This window comes from Myotis brandtii, unplaced genomic scaffold, assembly GCF_000412655.1.
Source record: "Myotis brandtii unplaced genomic scaffold, ASM41265v1 scaffold397, whole genome shotgun sequence".
Taxonomy (NCBI): Eukaryota; Metazoa; Chordata; class Mammalia; order Chiroptera; family Vespertilionidae; genus Myotis; species Myotis brandtii.
In genome coordinates, this window is record NW_005365229.1 from 1158807 (window position 1) to 1182513 (window position 23707).

The following is a 23707-nucleotide window of genomic DNA, read 5'->3' on the forward strand; positions in this document are numbered from 1 at the left end:
GTACACCTACATTTTTGCTTCCTTCTGACAAGTGTCCTGGGCCTTGGAGACAGAACTAAAGTTACCGGTTTGAGATCATCACTGGGGACCAGGAAGAATAGAGGGTGGGGTGGGGTTGGGAGAAAGTGGGCAGGCTCTCACAGACTGAAAAATTGCAGCTTGCTCACATAACACAGTCATGTTTCAAAAAGTACCAAGCTGACGAAAATACCATGATTATCTCTACTCAATGATTGCAATACTTGTAAAATGCTTCTAGAAATCCGAATATGATTATCATGTAATTCCATAAAAATTATACGTCTGTCTCTAACAGTTGTTCTACTAGGCTAAAACTAAAGCTTCATAGACTGTTTCTAGAACTTAACAACTCCACTGCACAGATGTAAATTTTATACATTTTTTAACTGGTACAAAGAATTTAAGTTTTTATTACTTTCTTTTTTTGGAAAAAAAGAAAAAAATAGAAACAGTGCTTTTTATCACCTTTTTATTAATGTTATTTTTTTTCCCTCCCATAATATAAAAGTCAGCAATGATATCAATAATTTATTATACTGGAAGAAATATAAAAAGAATGCTTGTTGATGGCCTAACTAGCAGTTTTTGCCTAAATAACTAGCGGCTGGTTAAGAAGCTGAATACTGCCCGGGGGGAAAGGTTAAAGGGTGGGTTTGCACAGCTTCATTCAACTTGGATGCACAAGGGCTGCTAGAAGCATCCCCTTAACAGCATAACCTTTGGCCTGAACGGACAATGAGTAACTCAGAACCGTTGCTATATGATCGTTGGTGCAGTGGGTCGTTTAGATTCATTAGTTACTATTTTTATTTTCTTTCAGTCGAACCCCAGTCCCAATCCCCTAAGTCCCTCCCACCTTTCCCCTTTCATAAAATAAAATAATGCAGATGCAGAAAAAATGACTACTGTAGTCACTTACACTCTTCCCGAACAGCTGATAACCCCAGTAGCTTACTATTCAGCATATATAATTCATTTACATGATAAAGCACTCTGGATATGGCCCTAAACCAGTTTTTATTCATAGCTAGCATCTCTCTAGGTCAACCACAAAAAAAAAAAAGAAAACAAAAAACAAAACTCCTACAGCCAGCAACCAAACTACGGAACCTTCAGAAATTAAAGACCCACAATAGTAAAATACACAGAACAAAATATCTGAGGTATAAGATAAAAAATGTAATTTTTTTTCCTCTTTTTAGTTTTTAGAGTTGCTAAAATGATGCACTACTGCATGTATTGCAATACCCAGGCCTCGGAAAGCTTCCTTTCTCCCCACATTGGAAGGTTTTTATGGTTTTGTCATTTAGTATGGAGCAAAACGGTTGTATCCCCCTCGGTATATACTAGCCTGCAATGAAGAAAGAACGAGACCCACATCATCAGCATGGCTCCTAGTCTTGGCATCAGTCAAGGGTGCAAAAGCATTCTGAAACAAAGCAATTTGAGGGGTGTGTTTTTTACATTTTCCTTTTGCAACACGTGGATCATCAAAAAAAAAGACTACTCATGTGAAAAATAGACACTCAAACTCAACCAAAATGAAGGCACCCCTACCCAACCCCAGGTCATTCTTGGAGAACTGAAGATAGGGCCAATCCTAACCCCCACAAGAGCTCCACAGACAGAGAGCCCCTCTGAAACCCAATTCTGTCGGCCAGTCCTGGTAGTTGAAAGGACTCGGATATACACTGGACCACTGAAGGATGTGCAGTGTCTCATTCTGTTTGCTCATTTGATTCATTAACACTATGATCCATCGGGAAAAGCTCAATCTACACTCAAGAGGTTGAATGCAGACGACTGATTGAATGTCGTAATTCCACTCTCTTTTCCAACACATAACTCAAGTGGACTAGGTGTTGAAGCAGAGTGGTTGAAGGCAAAATCAGGATGGAAATTAAAATCAACTCCTTATTTGACGTGGCTCAACGAGCTGTATGGGAATTTGCGCTTAAGAGGGGAGTCATACGGATGGATTGCTTGATATAACTGAGCTTGTGCAAAAGAACATGGTCCCCAGATCGTGGTTGAATTTCTACCACCACGCTCCAGCAAATTGTCTGGCCATGGCTTTAGACGGCTACGAGGTGGCACTTAATTTATTTCCTTTTTCTAAAGGTATTGGCGATTCAAATGAATGCCTATGGGGATTGAGTTTTAGGATAAAGGACTGAGATTCTTGATCCCAAGCAGAAAGCTGCATGCCAAAAGCTTTGTAATGATTGCATACGCTCTCACGTGATGGGCACGTCTTACTGTACTCAAGAGTTTTAGTGCATAGAAGTTTGAACAAGTACAGGCAAATTCACCCACCCTCACCTCCCCTGTTTGCCCTCCCCCCACCCCCCAAACAAAAACCCAACCCCCAAAAAACCAAAAGACAACCCCCAAACCCAGCTGATTCCTTCTAATTCCTTATGTACTAGGCACACACACAAAGTGTGCCCCTCTCTATTTTCTTTCCTGGGCGACTATGACTTTAAACATGAATTGTAATAGGGGAGGAGAGGCAGTCAGATTCTCAGCTGCCTGACAGCAGAGGCCTGGAAGTGTGCAGCTTAGCTCCTCTGAAGTCTGTGCTGGGGCTGGAACCTTGGGGCTATGTGAATGAGCAGCAAGGGAGGGAAAAAAAAAAGAAAAAAAAAGTTCTGCATTGACACTGCATTCTGTTAGTGATGGATTTAATTATCAAAATGACTAATTATTCCATTAAGGTAAGTGCTCTGCTAGGTGAGACTTGCAAAATTAGAAATATAATAACTTACATGCACTACATTGCCAAGAAATTAAGACATTTATCAAGTTTACTGGGAGGATTAATGTGGCATTTTAGCTGCTGTTAGATTAGCACAAGAGACAAATTCAATTAAGGGGAGAGTGAGAGGACGTCAACCGTCAACCCGTACAAAGGTCCCAGCTGGGGAAGGGAAGGGAGCGGGAAGAAGTGAGGAAGAGGAGGAATTGGTACTCACCATGGCACCAACGCCGTAGGTGGGGGCTGGAGCAAGTGTGTGGTGGTAGGGGTCGGCAGCATAAACTCGTCCGTAACTGAAAGGGAAATAGAGGTGAAGATTAATCCATAATATGCAGTTACAAAGTAATAATAGCAACCATAAAATGCAAAATACCAAGACAGTGTGGAGGGGCCCTATTCATCTTCATACCTAAGGAACATATTCCTATCTGCCACATAACATTTAAAAAGTCCATCTGTGCATAGCACATTCTTTTGTCCATTTAACATGGCTGGTCTCTCATAGGACCATTTCTAACTGCTCATGCGGCTACCCTGGAGACCGAGGTAGGCAAACAAACAAACAAACAAACAACACAAAACAACGTGAAAGAATGGTTTTAAGAAGCCCAGTACACCCAGTACCCCCAGAGGACATGTTAATACTCAAGAGAGATGGTCCTTTTCTCCTAATTTAGCTGTCACCAATCAAAGGAGAAAGGGTGAATCAAAATGGGCAAAGTGACCCAGTCTTTGCAGCTAGGGTCCAACATCTTTGTTAAGAGCAAAGACACTCAAATAGAAGCATCCTTGAAGGGTTTCTGGGACGCCACCCCACCCCACCCCACCCCACTCAAGAGTTATAGCTGATTTGATTTCAATCCTATCACTCCAGAACCTCTAACTCATCAATCTAGGGCCAGGTTCTGGGAAGGGACACATTTCAAACAGTATTTCTTGATGACAGTTCCTTATCTTCGAGTTTTTCTGTCTCTCTTTCCCATCCTCCTCCCTCCTCTGCCATGACTTCCAGCACAGGCCTCAGAATAAAAAATGAAGAAGGGAAGGAAGCCTGATGCATACAGTGTCTATTAAGTGTCTGGGACTGAATGATGCCACAGATCAGACATTAGGGTTCAGAGAGGTGAAGTCACTTGCTCAAGATCACAGAGCTAGACAGTCAGAGCTGACCTTTACATTTCTCAGAGCCACTGGAAGGATCTTTCCATGGTGGCATGCACCCTTACTTAATGGCCTGCCGGATACCTCCTTGAAGGTAGTTTGAACATTGCTCCTTCAATAATGATCAAAGCTGAGATGCAATCTTAAGTTAGGTTCCCCAGAAGAACCTGAAATAGAGATTCTTGTGCATGTAAAGAAGAAGGAGAGAGAGAGGCAGGCAGTTCAATAGCAAGGGAAAGAGGAGAAATGGCCTAAGCTAGAGACTAACTTTGACCTGACCCTGTGAGTTGGGCCCCAGAATGAATCCCAGCTGGAGGCAAAGGGGTTGGTTTTTTGAACACTCGTGTAAGTTAAGCATTAGCTGCAGGTTTCCCTGGGGGGTGGAGAAGAACTGAGTTGAAGTGACTTTCGTGGGCAGAAGGTAATTCTCTGAAGAAAGGAGCACCTGAGCACTGTTAGCAGCTGGGGAGCGGAGGTACCAGTCACTAAATGGGATATATGTGGATTACCCACAGCTTTTGGCTCTTGGACTTTTCTTTAAAGAATGAAGGAACAAGGCCGGAAGAAATGGTTTGTCTGTTCTATCAACTACTGTCAACCTTAAGCCACCTCCCATCTCTTGGAGTCTAATTTCCACATGCTTTATTCTTCTCCTTCCCTATCTTTTCACCATTTTGCTTCCAATCTTCTTGCTCATAGTTGGTGAATAAGGATGTACTGGATGGGCCTGGCTAGTGTGGCTCAGCGGTTGAGTGTCGATCTATGAACCAGGAGCTCATGGTTCAATTCCCAGTCAGGGCACATGCCCCAGTTGCTGGCTCAATCCCCACGAGGGGGGCATGCAGGAGGCAGCCAATCAATGATTCTCTCTCCTCATTGATGTCTCTGTCTTTCCCCCTCCCTTTCTCTCTGACATCAATATATTAAAAAAATGTACTAGATAGAGCATATAAGCCAGTCAGAGAAAGACAAGTATCACATGATCTCACTCATATGTGGAATCTAATGAACAAAATAAACCGATGAACAAAATAGATCCAGAGACATAGAAGCAAGGAACAGACTGTGGAATCTCAGAGGGAAGGTGGGGGAGGTGGGTGGGTGGGAAGAGATTAACCAAAGAACCTGAATGCATATATGCATAATCCATGGACACAGATAATAGGGTGGTGGAGGCCTTAATCCTTTCAACAATAAAGATTAAGAAAAACAAAAACAAAAAAGAATGTACTGGATGGGCCTGGAATGATTGCTTACACCATGGAACCCTGAAAGTTCGGAAGAAGTTGGGTGAAGTTCCTTCTAACTCACGGGCTCTAGTTTAGACTCCGGGTGGGAAAAATGATTTGGCCAGTTCACATTGGATGTGTCTTCTTCCCAAGCCCTCCTTGCCTGTTCAAGGGGTACCAAGCTCCAACAATCCAGATGAGGCTTTCTGCTTCAACATACTGTGTTCTCCCGATCCTCACAAGCAGTATGAGAATGGATGTTTCTCAGTGAAACAGACAGTCCACCCTCCCCCTTGCACTTCATTCCCTGAGACACCGGCCAGCCCTCTGGCTCATCACAAAAGGCCTTCCAAGACCCCCATCTCTCTGGGAGGAAAAACAGATGGGAGTCCAAGACAGAGGGCATGTTAAAACAAGAGGAATGATGACATTTTTGAAGAAGTCACTCATTCAGGGAGATCACTCATGAAAGCTGGGCCTCGACCCATGCAATTAGAAGTAAATATTCATAGGTGTAAAAGAACACGAGATACAACTTCGTCATTAATTTTTATTTCATGAGAAAGTAAAGTTGTCATTAGTCCAGAGGGTTAAAAAAAGTGATCATAGAATTATTTTTAATGCACTTTCACTCTGCAAAGCTGGTGGTATGAACAGGACATATACAACAAAAGCAAACTGAAAACCCTTGGAAATGGACTGTGTAATGTCACAGCATGATGTTCCTTCAAAACGGGTATGAAGATGTAAATTCAGAGGAATTACTGTTTTTTCTTTTAATTTGGGGAATGAGTTTACTGTGGCAAAGATTTCCTCTTTTTGGTAGACGACATGTTGGTGGCCTGAATGCACTGCATGAAAACGTAGCTCCCACCCTTTTTTCCCACGTACTTTAATTGTACATTCTTATTTGTTTATAACACTGGGCAGAGCCTCAGTGGAAAGCCCAAGGTAACAATTTGGCAATGTTCTCTGCCTGGGCAGAAGAAAAATACAGCAGCGCTGAACTATTCCTGGTAAATGAGCAGGCGCCTTTTCTCCTCAGGGTGACCTCTACCTTCAGATTCTGATGGTTTTATTATGATTAATAAATTTCATTTCCACAGAGGAAAAGGGACCATGTCAGCTCAAACTGAAAGCAAGGAGGCTTCTTTTCAAATGCTAATTTCTGAACACGCCCTTGTGTGACACTACAATTTAGACACAAGGTTATTAGGGAAGATGTGGACTCCAGCTCTACGCTCACAACAGCTATGCCAGGCACGTCAGCAACCCTGCGCCCTCAGAGCTGGCTAAGCACAGCCTGAAGGAAGAATGGCAAGTCCCAGGGACCCCGATGGAGTGATGGGAAAATGTGTCTGGACTGCCGTGCTATGAGTGATCTCCGCACATGGTCACCTCCGCCCCACCTGGCCTTGGCCAAGGTGGACCACAGTGCATCAGGTCATGACGCTCTGTTTCCCCGCAGCCCAGCCCTCAGAAATTACAGATGAAATCTTAAATGTATCCACGTCATTCCATTCACACTGTCACCATCCTAACATCACGTATTTCACCAGAACCAAATCAACAATAGCCTTAAATCTTGTCTCTTTGGCTCCACTTCTGCTTCTCCAAACCACCAGACATTTACTATTATATCTGTATCTATCAAATCTATCTATCATCTATCTATCTATCTATCTATCTATCTATCTATCTATCTATCTATCTACCTATCTATCTATCATATCTATCTGTTCATCTATCTATCCACTTATCTAATTGAGATAAATCTACTTATATCACTTCTTTGCTTAAAACCCTCCCCTGATTCTAGAATACAATCCAAACTTTCCTGACTCGTCCCTGTCCCTCCCTCAATCCTCTCATGCACCCCTCTAGCCCTTGTTTACTGTGTTCCAGGCACACTGGCTTCTTCAATACTCCTTGGACACTTGCAAATTCATTCTTTCCTTAGGGCTTGGGCACTCACTCATTCTCCACCAGAATTGCTGCCTTTTCTTCTTTATGTCTCAGGTCAAATGTCACTTCCCTAGAGAGATGCTCCCTTTCCTGACCCCTCTTTCTGAATCACACTTTCCCACCCTCTCCTCACCCCCTCATGCCAAGTAGCAAATCTCTAGTAATTTTGTTTACTTACTTCTCTCCCTGGTTATTCACCTGTCCCCCCTCCTGCACTGTCAGCCCCATGGAGTCTGGGGCAGAGTCTAGCATAGCACTATGCCACAGTGCAGAGGAACCAGGGCCACGCCACTGCCACCAAGTGAGTGGAGGCAGCAAGAGGGAGGAGTGGAGAGGAGGGAACTGTACCCATCATTATGATTCTGTTAGTGGCAAAGCTTTCCGAAGTCTTTAGGTCAGCTGCTCTCAGAAACATTCAAACCCCTTAAAGACACCCAAAGAAAACTTTCTGGGGACTTTGGAAATACAGTGTGTAATTTCCCGTCACCCCCGAAGGTTTATAAATCACTGCCCAAGTTGTCATAAGGCTCACCAAAATCCTTTAGGGAAAAACCAAATAAACAAAGGAATGAAAGGTAACAGCTTGCCGCCATCATGAGCCCTTGTCTAATAATGACCTCAGCAACAACTTAAAAGGAGGCAGTCCACACCGGGCCCTGGGAAGGGCAGAGGCCTTGGGGCAAGAAGATCCAGGTTCAAGTTCTGCCTTTGCAGTGTCCTTGCTCAATGACTTGGGCACTGATACCAACGATACCAATAAAATGGTATCATTTTATCTGAGCCCTGCCTAATTCACAGATGAAGTGCATGGGAAGAAACCAGACACGTTTTAAAGCAGTCTGCAGATTATGATACAAGTGCTTTTATATAGGTTTTCACAAGCCAATCTCTGTAAAAGGAACTGAAGGATCCTCTTCTAATATGATCATGTGTAGCTCTAGCAGTCAACGTACAGATGCTTTTGGAGTTGAGATCTAGCTAATTTGTGAGTTGCAGACGTAGTTTAAATTGCTGTATTCGAACTTCAGGTTCAATAAATAAGCATGCCACCTGTTGAATGGGAAATATGAACCCATGTTTGTAAAGTACTTGGTGAGCTCTGCTGAGACATACATATATTACTTGTTAACAACATCTTCTAAATCTAGTTGAAACAAGCTGGATGCTCATAAAACACAATAGGGTCATGTAGGTACACCACACCAGGGTTTTAACAGTCAGGTGATTTTCTTATAGGGAGATATAGTAAGAACACTTTAATTAACTTCACTCCATATATTTCAATTAAGAGTCTTTATGCTCCTGGGACTACTTATTCTTACTTTAGCATCATCCCCCCCCCCCATGCCTCCTGTCCCAGAGATAGTGGGGAGAATTCCGGTGGAGCAGAAAGATGAATCAAATATCTTCTCCCCCTGTGATCTATGTCACCATGTGGCACAGATCTCCTAGACAGCCCGCCTAAGCAGGAAGGCACGGAGACTATGCTGTGTCCTCACTACACAGACAGGCACTGCAGAGTAGGCATTCAAAATAGGAAACTTCCCTAGGAGGAGCCTGCATGGCAATGCCATTAAGGGCTATATTGCCCTCCTAATTGTATCTAAGATATAGCCCATAAGGAACTGGGGAAAATTAATCCATGCAAGGCACATACTAACCACACAGTACAAATGGGGTATTTACTACACCATAGCCCCGTGGTTCTGACAGCCTGCTACTTGAAGAGTGATGGTTTAGCTAGGGCATGTTCCCACTGGTTTGCACATGTCTCAGACCTCAGTTGTTCACTATGCCTTAGTGCAGGGGTCCTCAAACTTTTTAAACAGGGGGCCAGTTCCCTTTCCCTCAGACCATTTGAGGGCCAGACTATAGTTTAAAAAAAAAAAAACTATGAACAAATTCCTATGCACACTGCACACATCTTATTTTGAAGTAAAAAAAAAACAAAACGGGAACAAACAATATTTGTATTTGCATGTGGCCCGCGGGCCGTAGTTTGAGGACCACTGCTTAGTGAATCTATTCAACTAAGAAAATATTTCTCTGTGATTGCTGTGGCCTTCTCCTAGGCACTGACTTAGACAAGATATACAAGATAGAGGAAGTGGACCAGCCCCATATTTCAAAACCAAGAAAACAGCTCCACATGCAGCTAAACCTCCAAGAAAGATGCCAGTAGAAACGGGAGAAATTCTCTGAGATGAATAACATGGAGTTACCTCAACATGACTGATATTTCTGAATTTTATCGCTGGTCACTTCCTTAGCTTGGATTTGCAACAATCATCTGCACAGGTCACTCAGGACAGTGTTCAGCCTCCTGATTTTTGTCCTCAGAAGAAGGAAGGAAAACATTTTCTGGGTTCTTTAGCTTCCCAAAGGGAAGCCACGGGCTCTGTTGTTGCACATAGATGCTGGTAACACATGTGAACTGTGCACGTAGCATCTATGGGAACCAGATCCTACCACCTATGGGAAGTCAGATGGCATCATCCTTTCTATGTCCTCTAGTGCAATTCAAAAGCTCTTCCTATTTGGAATCCCAACAAAGCAGGTTTGAGGTAGGAACCTTGGTTCTGGACTCAGCGCAGCACAGCAGCAACCACTGTCCAGGAGTCAAGAAGACACAATAAGCCCAGCCAGCATGGCTCAGTGGTCAAACATTGACTTATGAACCAGGAGGTCATGGTTCCATTCCCAGTCAGGGCACATGCCCAGGTTGCAGGCTTGATCCCCAGTGTGGGGCGTGCAGGAGGCAGCCGATCAATGATTCTCTCTCATCATTGATGTCTCTATCTCTCACTCTCCCTTCCTCTCTGAAATCAATAAAAACATATTAGTGAAAAGAAGACACAATCAGTCCTGCTTTTGGTTCCACAGTTCCTCCACTACAATAAAAGACACAGAGCCACACTCTCTCTAATGTCAAGGCCAAGGCACCCTCCTTTTGTGTCCTGACTACGGCTCTACCAAAATCACGAAGAATTTCCCATCATGCTTTGAAAACAGCATGGCACCCCAACTATGGTTTAATTCACAGGGGGAACCCCAAAGGCAGTTCTGTGTTTGTATTCTTTATATAGTTGCCAATAGCTCTGCAGAGAAGCCAAGCTGAAGCTAAGAATTCCACAAGGTCAGAATTTTTAGAATCAAATCCTGCTTCAGCTATGTGTCTGCTGAGTCATCTCAGAAAGTTTATCTCCTCTCTGAGCCAGCTTCTCCATCCATGAATAGAGACAGTAATAGTGCATACTGGCTGTAAATTGCTGAGTGAATCTGAGATAGTGTTAGTCAGAACCAAACAAATGTCAGTTATCGATGCTATTAAGACTGGGAGGATTGCAACCCTTGTCTGCTCTCTATTCTGTGTGGGGTCCCTGCAGCAGAGCTCATGGGGCACAGGAGTCAGAACTATCCCTGAATTGAGTTGTCCATCTGAAGCCCTGAGTCATGGCATCTCCCGGCCCCTTGTAAGTGGATCACAGATTCTGAGAGGTTAAAAAGTAATGTGAGAAGGAGGCAGGTTACTTGGAGGCAAAATTAAAACGTAAAGTCAAGAAACACTAACAATGTCCAGATTATCTGTCAAAACATTTTAATTCTGAGTGAGTATCCTTCACCGCTAAGAGACCAGTTCTTGAGGCATGCCAACACTTTTGATACTCATTTGAACAAAATGAATGAAAATGTGGCTCTAGAATGGTACTGTTTAATAAAAATATAAAGAGAAACACAAATGCAAGCCACATATGACATTTTAAGTTTTATAGTAGCTGCATTAAAAAAGTAAAACCAGGTGAAGTTCATGTTCATAATTTTATTTAACCTGCTATATTAAAGATATTACCATTTCAATCTGTAATTGACAAAAAGATTATGATTAAAATATTTTACATAGTTTTTCTGTAGTAAGGTTTGGAAATCTAGTATGTATTTTACATTTATAGCTCATCTCAATTTGGACCAGCCACATGTTAAGGGCTCAATAGCCACACATGGAGATTGGCCGCTATATTGCCAAGCATGGCTCTAGATAAACCTGTTGGGTGTTCTCCTTGCCATTGAAATAGAAGGATTCCTGAGTGACCCACTCAGTGTTTCCTAAGGTGTGATCTGAGGCTGCCTCTATGGAATTGCCTGGAAGAACTTGTAAGAATGTAGATTTCCAGGCTCCCTCTCCAGGTCTGTGAATCAGAATCTCTGAGGCAGAGAGGGGAGGACATAGACTCTGTATTGGTAACAAGCTCTGCAGGGGATATCCATGGCTCTAACATTTGATACCAACTTCTCTCTCTCTTTTTTTAAATCTGTACTGATATAGAAATCCCATACTCAGCCTAATTCAGAGCTATCTAGATATCTTTAATTCTCATAGAGACATTTTATTTGTAGGATATTGTTATTGCATGTATCAAGATTGAACATGCCTGGTATATAGAAAACTGTCAATAAATGCTGATTATGTGTACTTCGTCCCTTTGATATATGCCCCCTGAGCACTCCGTGCTTCGCCTATAATAATACACATCACATCTTATTGGAAACAGGCCAATTAATTCCAAATCAATTCACGGCATGACGACCTCGCTGAATAATCAAATCACCAAAATGAAGGGAAGATAATGAGATAGAATTTGCTGAAGGGTCACAATTAGAGGAATGACCAATTTGGACATTTCTTCTAGATATTATCTGAAGTCTTAGTGTAGCTGCATGGATGCATGTGCTATGTGCATGCACGTGTGTGTGTGTGTCTGTGTGTGCACATGGGTACAGGTCGGGGGAGATAGAAGAATGGACAGGGGTGACAACACCCCCCTTGTGCCTATAAACTTGCCAAACATCGCTTCTAATAGTTACTTAATGGAGTGTATATCAACCTGTCCCACAGGGGAGGGTTTCAGAAGCTTTCACAGACGTGACCAGTACTCAAGGACTGGGAGTGTGTCCCCAAACTGGCTTCACATGCCACTAAGATGGTACCTGGTGTGGTGGAGAGGGTAAGACTTGCTGATGGACCAAGACCTGGCCTCCAACTGCACCCCAAATACACACCAGAGCACACACACTCCCTCAGGAGGGGGCAGCTGGGAGCCTGAACTCTTCAGGCAAAACAACTAGCTCCAAGTGTCCAGTAGTTTTCAGGGAATGACTTATCCTGTTAGGTGATTTTTAGCCACTGCTTTTCAGCACAGGAAAGACTTTTGGAGAACTGACCTGGACCACACTTTGCTTGTTTAACCCTCTGTCTTCCTGATACATACAGTGACCCCAGACAAGAGAGTTGCTCCCTTCCTCACCTTATCCTCGTACCTAGATCAGTGCCCAGCACGTCTGAGAAACTCAATATATACCTGCTGCCTGAAGGGGATGGATCATGTCAAAGAAACACCCAGGGAAACAATTGTTTAGAGAACCTCTCGGTTCCCTTGGGTAGTCTCCAAATTTCCACAACTATGCCCTTGAACTCACAAATACGAGTTTTCTAGGAGCAAGATAGCACAGCTGAAGAAAGCAAGAGCATTCCACCTGGAGGCAAAGGTCCATGTACCAAAGTCAAGATAAAAGGCACACGTGGGGGCAGTGTGGTCCGGTGGAAAGAGAGCTTTGGTATTGATAGACTCCAGTGTGATTATGGGCAAGTTATCCAAAGTCAAGATAAAAGGCACACATGGGGGCAGCGTGGTATTGATAGACTCCAGTGTGATTATGGGCAAGTTACCAAACCTTTCAACTTTTTTTTTCTTTTTTAACCTGCAAAACAGGATGATAGTAACATCTCCCTCACTGAGCTGCTGTAATAAATTATATATGCATGCCTGTACACACACACAGTGTATATAGATGATTGATCATACTTGCTAGCACCCAGAATTGGCTCAATAAGTGATAGCAAGTTACGACTATACCCTGGAGAATTCAGCAAAGCCCATGTGAGGAACAGTTACTGCTGAGATGAAGGGCTTGATTTCCATGGTGACAAAAGCCTTAGCCCTCGATGGGAATGATGGATACACCATTTGAGTCGAAAGGAGGACATGGCATTTAACACAAAGTGGACCTGGTAAGTTTCTAATTTGCCAGTATATCCTGTTTGTTCACCTGTCAAAATACAGCCCAGAGACCACCATTTCTCAGCTCCTCCACAGACATCATCCTAACACAGGCCACTGTCACCCCTCCCTGGGGTGCTGCAAGAGACTCACAACTGGGGTCCTTTCCGCTGCTCTTGCCATATTGCAATCCATTCTTCACAAAGCAGTCTAACACATCATTAAAAAGATAAGTCAGGTTGCAGCTGGCCCTCCAGTGCCTTCCCGGCACACTGAAAATAAAATCTTAAATGGTTTCTGCAGCCTCCAAGTCCTAATGTGTCTTAATCCCTGGATACCTTCATGATATTATCTCTAAAATTCTCCCCTGGACACACTGGATAGCTTACTGTTCTTGGCCACCTCAAGGAGCCTCAACCCCAGGGCATTTGCACTTGCCACTATTCAGCCTGAGGTGCTCTCACTTTCACAATTACTTACCTGGTTCACACCTTCACTCAATTTAGCCCCTGCTCACATGCTCTCAGAGAGCTCTATTCTGATCTGTGAGTGTAAAGTTGCATCACATGGGACTTTCCATCCTCTCTCGTGCTTTTAAAAATTTTTATTTATTGGTTGATTTTTGAGAGAGAGAGAGACAGACAGAGAGATGGGTTTGTTGTTCTCCTTACTTATTTATTCGTTGGTTGATTCTTCTCTGTGCCCTGAAAAGGGATCAAACCCGCAACCTTGGCATATCAGGACAATGTTCTAACAACCAACTGAGCTACTCAGCCAGGGCCCCATCTCCTGCTTTTTGATTCATTATAGTTATTCTATAACTTTACATGCAAGTACATTATAGGCTTATTCATCTACATGATTGGGGTCTGGTCTGCACTAGAATGGAGGCTCTCTGGAGGAAGGGCTTCTCCTAACTTATTTAATGACATGTATGTCCTGAGAGCTGAGAACAGTTGCTGATAGCAGTGATGACTCAATACACACTAACTCACTGAACTGAATTTCCAGTTGCTCTGTCAAAATAAGTAACTTGCTTCTCAACCTCCATTCAGGTACAAGACCTATATCTACTATAATACAATCACTAGCCAGTCACGGAAAAGCTCCAAAGAATCACAGTGGTAGGGAGACACTGGCTGTAAGGAGAAGGGAGATCCATCTTTCCCCTTTGACCATCTCTTGCAGAATCCAACTCATCAAATGATATTTTAAAAAATGTTTTTATTGATTTTAGAGAGAGAGAGAAAAGGAGAGAGAGAAAAAAAACATTGATGAGAGAGATACATGGATCAGCCTCTGGCACACCCCCTACTATGGATGGAGCCTGCAATCCAGGTATATGCCCTGACGGGGAATTGAACCAATGACCTTGGGATGCATGGGACAATGTTCAACCAACCAAGACACACTGGCCAGGGCTCATCAAAGGATCTTGATGTCACAGTTCAAGAAGCTACTGGGGTGTTCAAGGTGGAGGTACTAGATGGGACACCCACACATGTCTTTCAGGAACAACCGAACCAAAACCAAAACAAAACATCGAATAAGACACTTGGAGCCACTGAGTCAAAAAAAATCAATTTCCTTGCCAATACAATCTCATAAACCACAAATGCTAATAATAAATGTTTCTTCTATGTGGCTAGAAAAGCAGACTTGACATTTCGGTGTCCTCTCCAGGTGACCCACATAAAAATTGTCACTTTTCCTTTGGGAATTGAAAGAAAAATCCTTCAGTCTCACTGTGGCTGCTGTTTGATGATTTTCACCATCTCTACCCAGACTCCCACACAACACTGCTTGGCCAGCTCTGTCCTCCTAGGTGGCTATGTAAGAATAATGCATCTTCATAAAGATTTCAGTTATAATGTTCATCAAGCCCTCAAAACTGAGATGTTAGGCCTCTTGTTAATATCTTTCTTCATTTAAAAAGATGGAAGTTGCCATTTGTCAAACACTAAAATCCAGGGGATACCAGGATTCAACAGACCCGCCCTGAGAAGGGTTGTTGGTTACACGGAGGTGAGAGCTCCTGACAGGTGTGATGTTTAGAATGTGGGTGTCCTGGTTTTTTTCCAGGATCTGGGAGATACGTCCCGGGGAGACCTCATTGAAACCATGAGTTACAACCTTCATTGACTGAGCAGTTCTTTCTCTATGAGGAGGGTGGACTGGTTGGGAGATCCTTTGACTTTTGATTGATATGGGTGTCTTTTTTTCATGCTTGATTCAGAATTCAGAGCTCAAATTGAACCTTATGAAGCAGCATAGAACATATTATTAATATGGCCATCAAAGCAACAGGGATAGCTCTCTCAATTTGAAATTTGATCAATAGCAATTCATTAAGAATTTATTGAGCAGCCATCCTAAATTAGATAAGGTAGGTGAAAACACTGGCTCTATTCAGGCAAACTTTCATCATCTGCAGCCTCTTTTAGGGATATTATGTGTGAGCCATTTGCTTGCAAAGCAGAGTTTGTTAAGTCACGAGACAACAATTCACATCTACCTCTTACGTTTGATCGATGATGTCAGAATATACCCTAAGACCCACTGGGGTGCGTGTACATTTTATCAGGGAAGACAGAATCTGGAAGACCAGCGTATCCACACAAGATGTCCATTAACATTTTAAACCAGCATTCCTCCCCGTCCCAAGCAGTTTCCCCTTTGGTTGCATGCTTCATCCTTAAGGTTTTGAAAATGTTAAATGACTCTTGTATCCCAGGCTCATTCCCTTGCCTCCCCCAGCAATGCAACGATCAATCTTCTGCTATTAGGCATTAGTGAAGGGTTATGGTTGTCACCACCTCTCACAGGGCGAAACAGAGACATTTGAGGCTAAGGGTTGAGGAGGACCATTATCCACGGGGCTTCATAGAAATGGAGCAAGCTGTCGCTTTAAAATATGAGCATGCATACCCCATTCAGCTTCCTGGGTGAGACTATAATCCACTAAAAACATGGAGACCAACCACATCAGTGAAACCAATGCAGAGTTTTCTGAGGCCCTTGCTTTTTAGAGCAGAGAGGGCCAGGGACATGTTCCTAGTTCTCTCTCTTCCTTTAGCTTCTTCTCTCCAAAGATTGTGAGTAGGGAGTGAAACAAATACGCCTCTGTGTATGGCTCCAGTGATCAAATGTGATGGGTAGCTGATGAATGCCTATTTGGGAGACTCAGTTTAATGTATGCTTTTGAAGGTCATGGTATACTTAACTATACATGGATGAGTTCTACCATGCACTCTTTTGCTAAAAGCACAATTCCTAGCAATCATGGCAGTCATAGTTTAGGCTTAAAAACAAGAAATAATAAATAAAGAGTTAAACAATTAAAAAAAAATCTCTTGTTAGTTAAGGCAATCACCTCTCTGGACATTTAATCAAGTAATTCCATGCTAATGAAAGTTCAAATTTAACGGTTGTGACCACATCAAAGCAAAAGACAGGCGTTGTTGTGATGGACACGTCATGCAAGTGCGATTTCCATCTGCCAGTGCCCTGATCTCAAAAATCAGAAGGCTTCGTCTGAGTCCTGTTACTTGTAATAGGTTTAAAAGAAAGGTACCAGAGGATCTTTAACTAATGGAATGGAGATCCCCTTCTTATAAGACAGAGGTAATTATATTCCCTAATGTCAGTAGCTTTATAGATTCAGTCCTTGGGGGGCCTATACTCTATACCAGTCATTCCATAAAGATCTCAAATAATTCACATATACATCTGTGTGAACCCAGACATCATAAGTCAAAAAATACAGAAGTCACACGTCTGTGTCCCTCATCTCCCCTGTCCAGGATCTTAACATAAGAACACTGATTATACCATAAGGTCTTACTGTGGCTTCATTCAACATAGTTTTACTTTTTTGGATCTCATATTATTAAAACTGAAAACAAAATATTCAAGTTAGCAAAATGTCTAACGTCTCTTTAGGCAGTAGAGAATAAAGGCTCCTGCTATACTCCAAAGATACACGGACTTTGTTTTTTTAACTAAACTTTCTAGAGTGACCAACTGCAGCATGTGAAGGGAAAGGAAAAAAAAAAAGGATACTGAGACGTGGATGGATGCATCAAGAAGTAGCAATGTTTGTTACCTGCAGAGGTGTTACAAGAAATTTCATCTGCTGCAACGAAGACGAACTGATTTCTGGAAGAGAAGATAAAATTCACAATACTGCTCGCTCAGGGGGACATGTGCTGTCTGCCAATTGGTTCGATGTATTCAGATGAGGGGAGGGGAGGGTGTGCATTTGGATGGATGTTGCAAGGAATGTGTGGCTAAATCTCGGACTCAGAGAGTTTAGAAAGATCATGAAATAGGCATGCGGGGACCTCGTCATGGTGATGTCAGAATATGGACCATGTACAAGCTGTTGCACGGGAATATTAATGCTACGTGTTACCAAAATGTCATGCCAGGAGACGTTCCCAAGGCCAGGGCATTCAAACGGAGGTTATACAGACTTCTATGCTGAGCAGAATTTACATTTAAAAAATATAGACAATTAGAAAAAAAAGGAGTATATTGCAATGAGCTAGGGAAATCATAAAATTCCAGACTTTATTATTATGAATATAATATCCAAAAACTATTTTAGAAAAAGGCAAGAGAAAGAAATGTTGTCATTTCAGAAGAGAATGTTATAGGGTGTCATGTAATGGATAATCATTTCCTCACCAAACTAGGCTTGCTACGTGAAGAAGGGAAGAGAGCTCATCAGTTCAAATAAGCCCTGTCTTGCCAAATTATTTTTAATGGTGCACTAAAAGAAAATAAAAATGGAAAATGCCATTTTACTTTGATTTAGTAAATCTAGAAAGCTGGTAAAACTCTCTTAAGATGTTTTCAACTGTGGCGTTTCCACAGTGTAATGCATTCTAATTCAGACGTGCTGTTTATTTCTCCAGAAATAAGAACATCTGTGTCAGGCAGATTATACAAATGCCCCGATGAGATTGGCTAGGCTCTTAAACGCCTCAGCGGCAGCAGTATAGAGCCTTCTAGTTCTCATTTGTGAGATTTTACTGTGCATACGGATCATCAAGAACCAAGATAAATCCGTTTTGGTGGCGTCTTAGTTTGATTGGTCTTGTTCAAATGTTTCAATGCTTCAAAAAGTATCTCGTGCTTGAGCATTTCTTAAAACATCTTAAGAAAGTTTTACTGTTGGAAGACGTACTCCCTGGGATAAAAATAGAGCTACCGTATTGAAATTCACTAGAAGTTAACATTCAGTTGACAATTCTAATCATTTCTGCACCAACAACATCTAGACAAAAGGATACATGCTCTGAGAACAGTATTTGATGTTTCTCTTTCCCATAACAAAGGTCACAGCTACGTTCATTTATCACCTCTCTTTAAAAAATTAAAGTTAAGGTGGTTGGAGTTTCGCTATCTTTTTTGCTTCAACACTAACTTTTCGAGCCCCATCAATATCTGGCATCAAAATTCCAAAGTTTGATGTCCCTGAAAATGAAGATGTTTGGAGTGAATATCGGTTTTGACTTGCTCACATGGGACTTACTCACGGGGCAGAAGGACACGGGTGTCTCAAAGGACAGGTGTGATATTGCTGGGTGGAATAAACAAGCCCTTGGAAGGACCTCTGTTTATAGCAGGCTCCCAAAAAAACACTGTAACAAAAAAATGGTCTACCCCCAGGGCAAGCTCTTGGGAACAGCCATTCATTGACCTATGAGGGGGCCCATTGCTAGGTGGTTCTATATAGTTCATACTCCCCAACCCTCGAAGACACTGCCCTCTTGCATCCCATCTCTGCATTTTCTCTAAGGAACTGTCCAGGCTGCTAGACATGAGAAAAGCCAGGGGAGGCAACCAATACAAATACATGCAAAATGGTGACTGAATGAATAGGGTAAACTTCTAAAATGCAACTTAAAAGTATGCCTGTCAATTGTTCCAGAATTTTAGAAAATATGATGGTTGTCCCCAACACTCTTCTTTCTAATACTATATACTTAAAAACAAACAAAACAAAACAAAAAACAAAAAACATGCCACCATTTCTCCATTTCCTTCTTTCTTTTCTTCCTTTTTTGCTTTTTAGATAACTCATGTTTTTAAAATCTTTTTCACTGTCTCTATGATTCATGAGCAAATTTCTGAACAAAGGATAATGAGTACCCCCTTTGATAACTCACTGTCTTCTAAACAGTGGCCTCAGATGGCTTCTTTCAAAGCAAATCTACATGGAGCAGAGAGTTAGCACCAAGCGTGATCTTTTAAAGAATCCCTGATGAACTCTGAAGCAATGCCAAAACCTTACAAAAATATTTGTAATAAATGGTAGCCATATTTTTTGAGCCACACAATCCCACATTACATCCCAGGTTACTCTAACAAAGGTAGATGGATGAAGGTACACTTGTCTGAAATGGAGGTTACCCTAACATCTCAGAAAAGTGCCTTTCTACAGTACTCATTAATTCCATGGAGTAAACCACCCCTCCCTCTAAAGTACCTTTCCATCAGGTGATCATAAGTACAATAAATAGGAAATCCCTGCTGAATCATAGCCTGGTGAGGGGCAGTGCACACAAAGGAATTCAGGTAGAATTAGAAGGGGAGGTACCTGTGTCCACCATTTTCTGTTATGTTTATCTGTGGCTGTTGCTCTCCACTTGAACTTTAAGACAAATGATCTACCTTAGCCATAAAGGGATCATCTAGGACTCTCTCTGTGAAATCATTTATCCCAAATGACCAGAGAGATGTGACTGAAAACTTCATGATGGTAGCTGAAAAGTGGTTATCCTCAAAGATGTGCAGCAACCTTAGGTGCCCAGAGCAATGCAGGCAAGCTCTAGACAGTGGGGTCATCTCTCATCTTCAGCCTTAGGAAGCAGGCTGGCCCCAGGGACTGTCCCCTTATGCTAATCCTAGCCTGCTCTTCACTCTCACCACCGACCTATGGATTTAAACTTCAAAAGCAGTTGCACCAGATTTTCAGCCATTTGGTTTGTTCAGTGGTTGTAGGTGGTCAAGGAAGTCTGGCCCAGTAGTTCAACCTGGGCCACTCATGGTAAACAACTGGTGTCCTTTTAAAATTTCTGGTGACAAGGTTACATCCAGGACCAACTAAATGGGGATCTCAGTGAATGGGTCTCAGGGCATCAGTAGTTTCTAAAGATCTCCAGGTGATTCTAGCATGCAATTCAGAATGAGAACCACTTGTCTGGTTGAATGGTTCTCACCTTGGCTACCCCTTAGATTCATAGGGAGAGGTGAAGAGTGCTAATGTTGGGGCCCTGCTGCTGGGGGTCCTGGCTTCATTAGTCTGGGTTAGGGTCTGAAAAGAGGTAGGAAAATGCTTGGCAGGCGATTCTAACACCAGCCACAGCTACGATGCACTGGGTATGGGACAAATGCATAGTAGAAAAACAGTTGAATCACTCAATCTCTTGTAGTTTTTGTTTCTTCTTGCAACTTCACCACTATGCTATCTATCCTCTAGGCCAGTGGTCGGCAAACTACAGTTTGCGAGCCACATGCGGCTCTTTGGCCCCTTGAGTGTAGCTCTTCCACAAAATACCAACTTCTGCGCATGGGCCACAAAGTTTCAATCGCACTGTACGTGCGCGCCCACACATGGTATTTTGTGGAAGAGCCACACTCAAGGGGCCAAAGGGCTGCATGTGGCTCGCGAGCCGGTTTGCTGACCACTGCTCTAGGCAAGCACGTCAAACTCACGGCTGGCGGGCTGCATGTTTGACATGCTTGTGAGGGCCACCTAGCTATGTGGCTGTCAACAATGCAAGTACAGAAATAGTATCCATTGCCCAGGAATGCTTACTTCTAGTTTCTGGAGGTCTTCTAACAGAATGGACATCAACCCTCATTTCTGAAAGAGAAGCTGGTCTATAGTGGCCATAATGTCATGCTTCCTCCCCTGTTCCACTTATCCCACCATCTCCCATAGATTTACTCAAAATCATCTTTGCTGGGCCTTCCCATTTGTCTTCTGAGTCTGCATCTAATTCTCTACCCATTTCTTTCAACTTTCTATTTTCAACCCCTTCCTCTACTTCATCATTTCTCAACCTTCCCTGAAGAAAAATATGAGCTAGAATCTTTGTTAAATCCTTGGTTTTGACTCTTACCGCCTGAACCAGAATTCCCAAGAGAGAAGTGTGATTATCAGTGCATTTAACAAGAACCCAGGCCTGGCTATCGGCCAGCTTCTGGGGACACCAGTCACACTCTCCTAAGTGATGGGGGATCCTGGGAGGGAATCAGGGTTCCGGGTCATTCTGACCATGGGGAAATTCAGGAAAGCTTGCTGAGAAATCTGCTGCAAGTTCATTCTGACTTTCATTTCAAAGCCCACTTTTTTCCAGGAAGACTCCTTGACATGGTGAGGCTTTGTGGAAGAAGGGAGGATTACTAATTAAAAAAATAAAATGGTAAATTACTGGGCACAAGGGAGAAGGCTACAGTTGTCTCAGGTCTTTGAAATGTCAAAACCAAAGAGCCACTAATGTCAATGGTGCACTTATCCCTGACAGGCCATTGCCAAGTGCTGTACCTATGCATTAATTCCTTTACTAGTAGTTTTTCTTACAACTCCTTTTACTATCCACATCTCTATAGATGAGGAAATGGAAGCATTGAAGGGTTATACAGCATGAGCAGGCTGTTAAGTGGTGCTGATGAAATCTGAACATAGATGGGTTGGATCCAGACCCTGCCTCTTCTTCACTCTAAGACTCTGCTTAGAGGCACTTATATAGGGGTATGGAGTCAACAATGGGATGTGTCATCTCTGTGGAGTAACTTCCTAATATAGTTCAGAATCTTCAGTTCTTCTGAGACCAAATAATAGGATATTTGGATTTCCCTTTGAGGATGATATAGAATAATTACATTCTGCTTTAGCAACAACTTGAGATGGTAGAATGCTATGGGACATGGTCTTTCTCCCCCTTTATTCTATTATCAGACTTCATTATGTTTTCTGATGGTTCTCATAGACCAACCACCTCAAGTCTGGATCTGACTCAGCTGATGGTACCTTTAACCTAGTCCTGTGACCTGCCATATCATCCTTATGTCCTTCTTTACTTCTTTAGTTAAATATCATCTCCTTCAGATTGTCTTTCTCCAAAAAAATCACCCATGGGTGAATTCTAAGCATCAAAATAGTAGCCAGCCAGTATTACTGGAGGGGATGTAAGAAGCCAGATATCAAGACACAGAGTAGTCTTCTACAAAGGCAGAGGTGGGGGAGAGGCCGGACCAGAAATTTCTCCCATCAAATAACACTGGCTTTAAGTTTCCATGCTAAAGATTCTGGCAATTTCTCCTTCTTTGGCCTCTTAGTTTTGTTATGTCACAATTGGTATACAAAAGTTGGCATTGATATCACTCTTAGCAAGTTTCTTCTTGCATCCAAAGCTATGTATATTGATTTAACACACACACACACACACACACACACACACACACACACACAGCCCTCTAAGGCTATCTACTGGACAATCCCCACAGCCTGAGAAGCTGGTCTTCTGGCCTGGCAGATAGCAGCCAAGATGTCCCAAGAGGGCACTGGGACAGAGTCAAATTCATTCCATTTGTAGGTTCAGGGCATCTACTGGTTATAAGACAGAGGTTTTCACCCAGGTTGCTCATTACAATCAGCTAAATTTAAAAAATAAAATAATCAGGACCAGGCCCATTTTCCAATTGCTTAAGTCAGAATCTTTCAGAGTGGTTCCAGCACAGGTATTCTCGAAAAGCCACTCAAGTGATGCCAGTGTGTCAGCCAGCACTGAGAACACACCTCTCACTGTATGAATATGTCTTTGAACATATGTGCCCTGTTTCTGCAGAAAACATAGTTGTGTCTTCTTTTTTTTCCTAATTAAATTGCACTAGGGTTGATTTCCACAGTTTATAATTATTAATATTTTATGACTGATAATGATATTATAATCATTATATATAGTTTAATATATCACTTATAATTACTACTTTTTATAACTATGCTTCCCTTCAGACACCTAAAGTTAAGATGAAAATGCACAATAACCATGTATTCTTGTTGCTCATCTTAAACAGTTGCTGGAAGGGTCCTATGGGATCCAGCCATGAGTGTTTTTAGAATAATTAAATATAATGCAGAAAGCAGGTGCTCCTATTAAAATTCCTATTGCTGACTCTACTAGATAGTTTACTCAACTCATTCACTCAGTCCTCAGCTGGTTACTGAGGGCCTGCTGCAGGCCAGGCACCCAGAACTCTAAGGTACCTGTGAGCATGGACTCACAGCCTTTAAATCACTATGGAATATCTACGTTGGGCTTGGCTGTCCAGAAGCTCATAATCTAATTCATATTTCAGTTTTACCACCTAGAAAAGGGTGCTTATTTGCTTGTGATCAGTATTTTAACTCCCTTCTCCCTATTCAATTCTAAAACTCTAGAATTGTTCAAATCCCATTCAGATTCATATTTTTCCCTGTCCTATTGTTTTTTAAAATAAAT

The 23707-nt window shown here is 42.4% G+C and overlaps 1 protein-coding gene across 1 annotated transcript in view; it reads right to left on the reverse strand.

Annotated features, from left to right (window-relative positions):
• Nucleotides 1–809: 809 nt before the first annotated feature.
• The window catches only part of RBFOX1 (RNA binding protein, fox-1 homolog (C. elegans) 1), a 2191581-nt gene continuing 2168683 nt past the window's right edge, over nucleotides 810–23707 (reverse strand). The window contains 2 exon segments of the mRNA XM_005872925.2: nucleotides 810–1450; nucleotides 2997–3072. Coding sequence (XP_005872987.1) covers nucleotides 1328–1450; nucleotides 2997–3072 — 199 coding nt within the window. The 3' untranslated portion in view covers nucleotides 810–1327.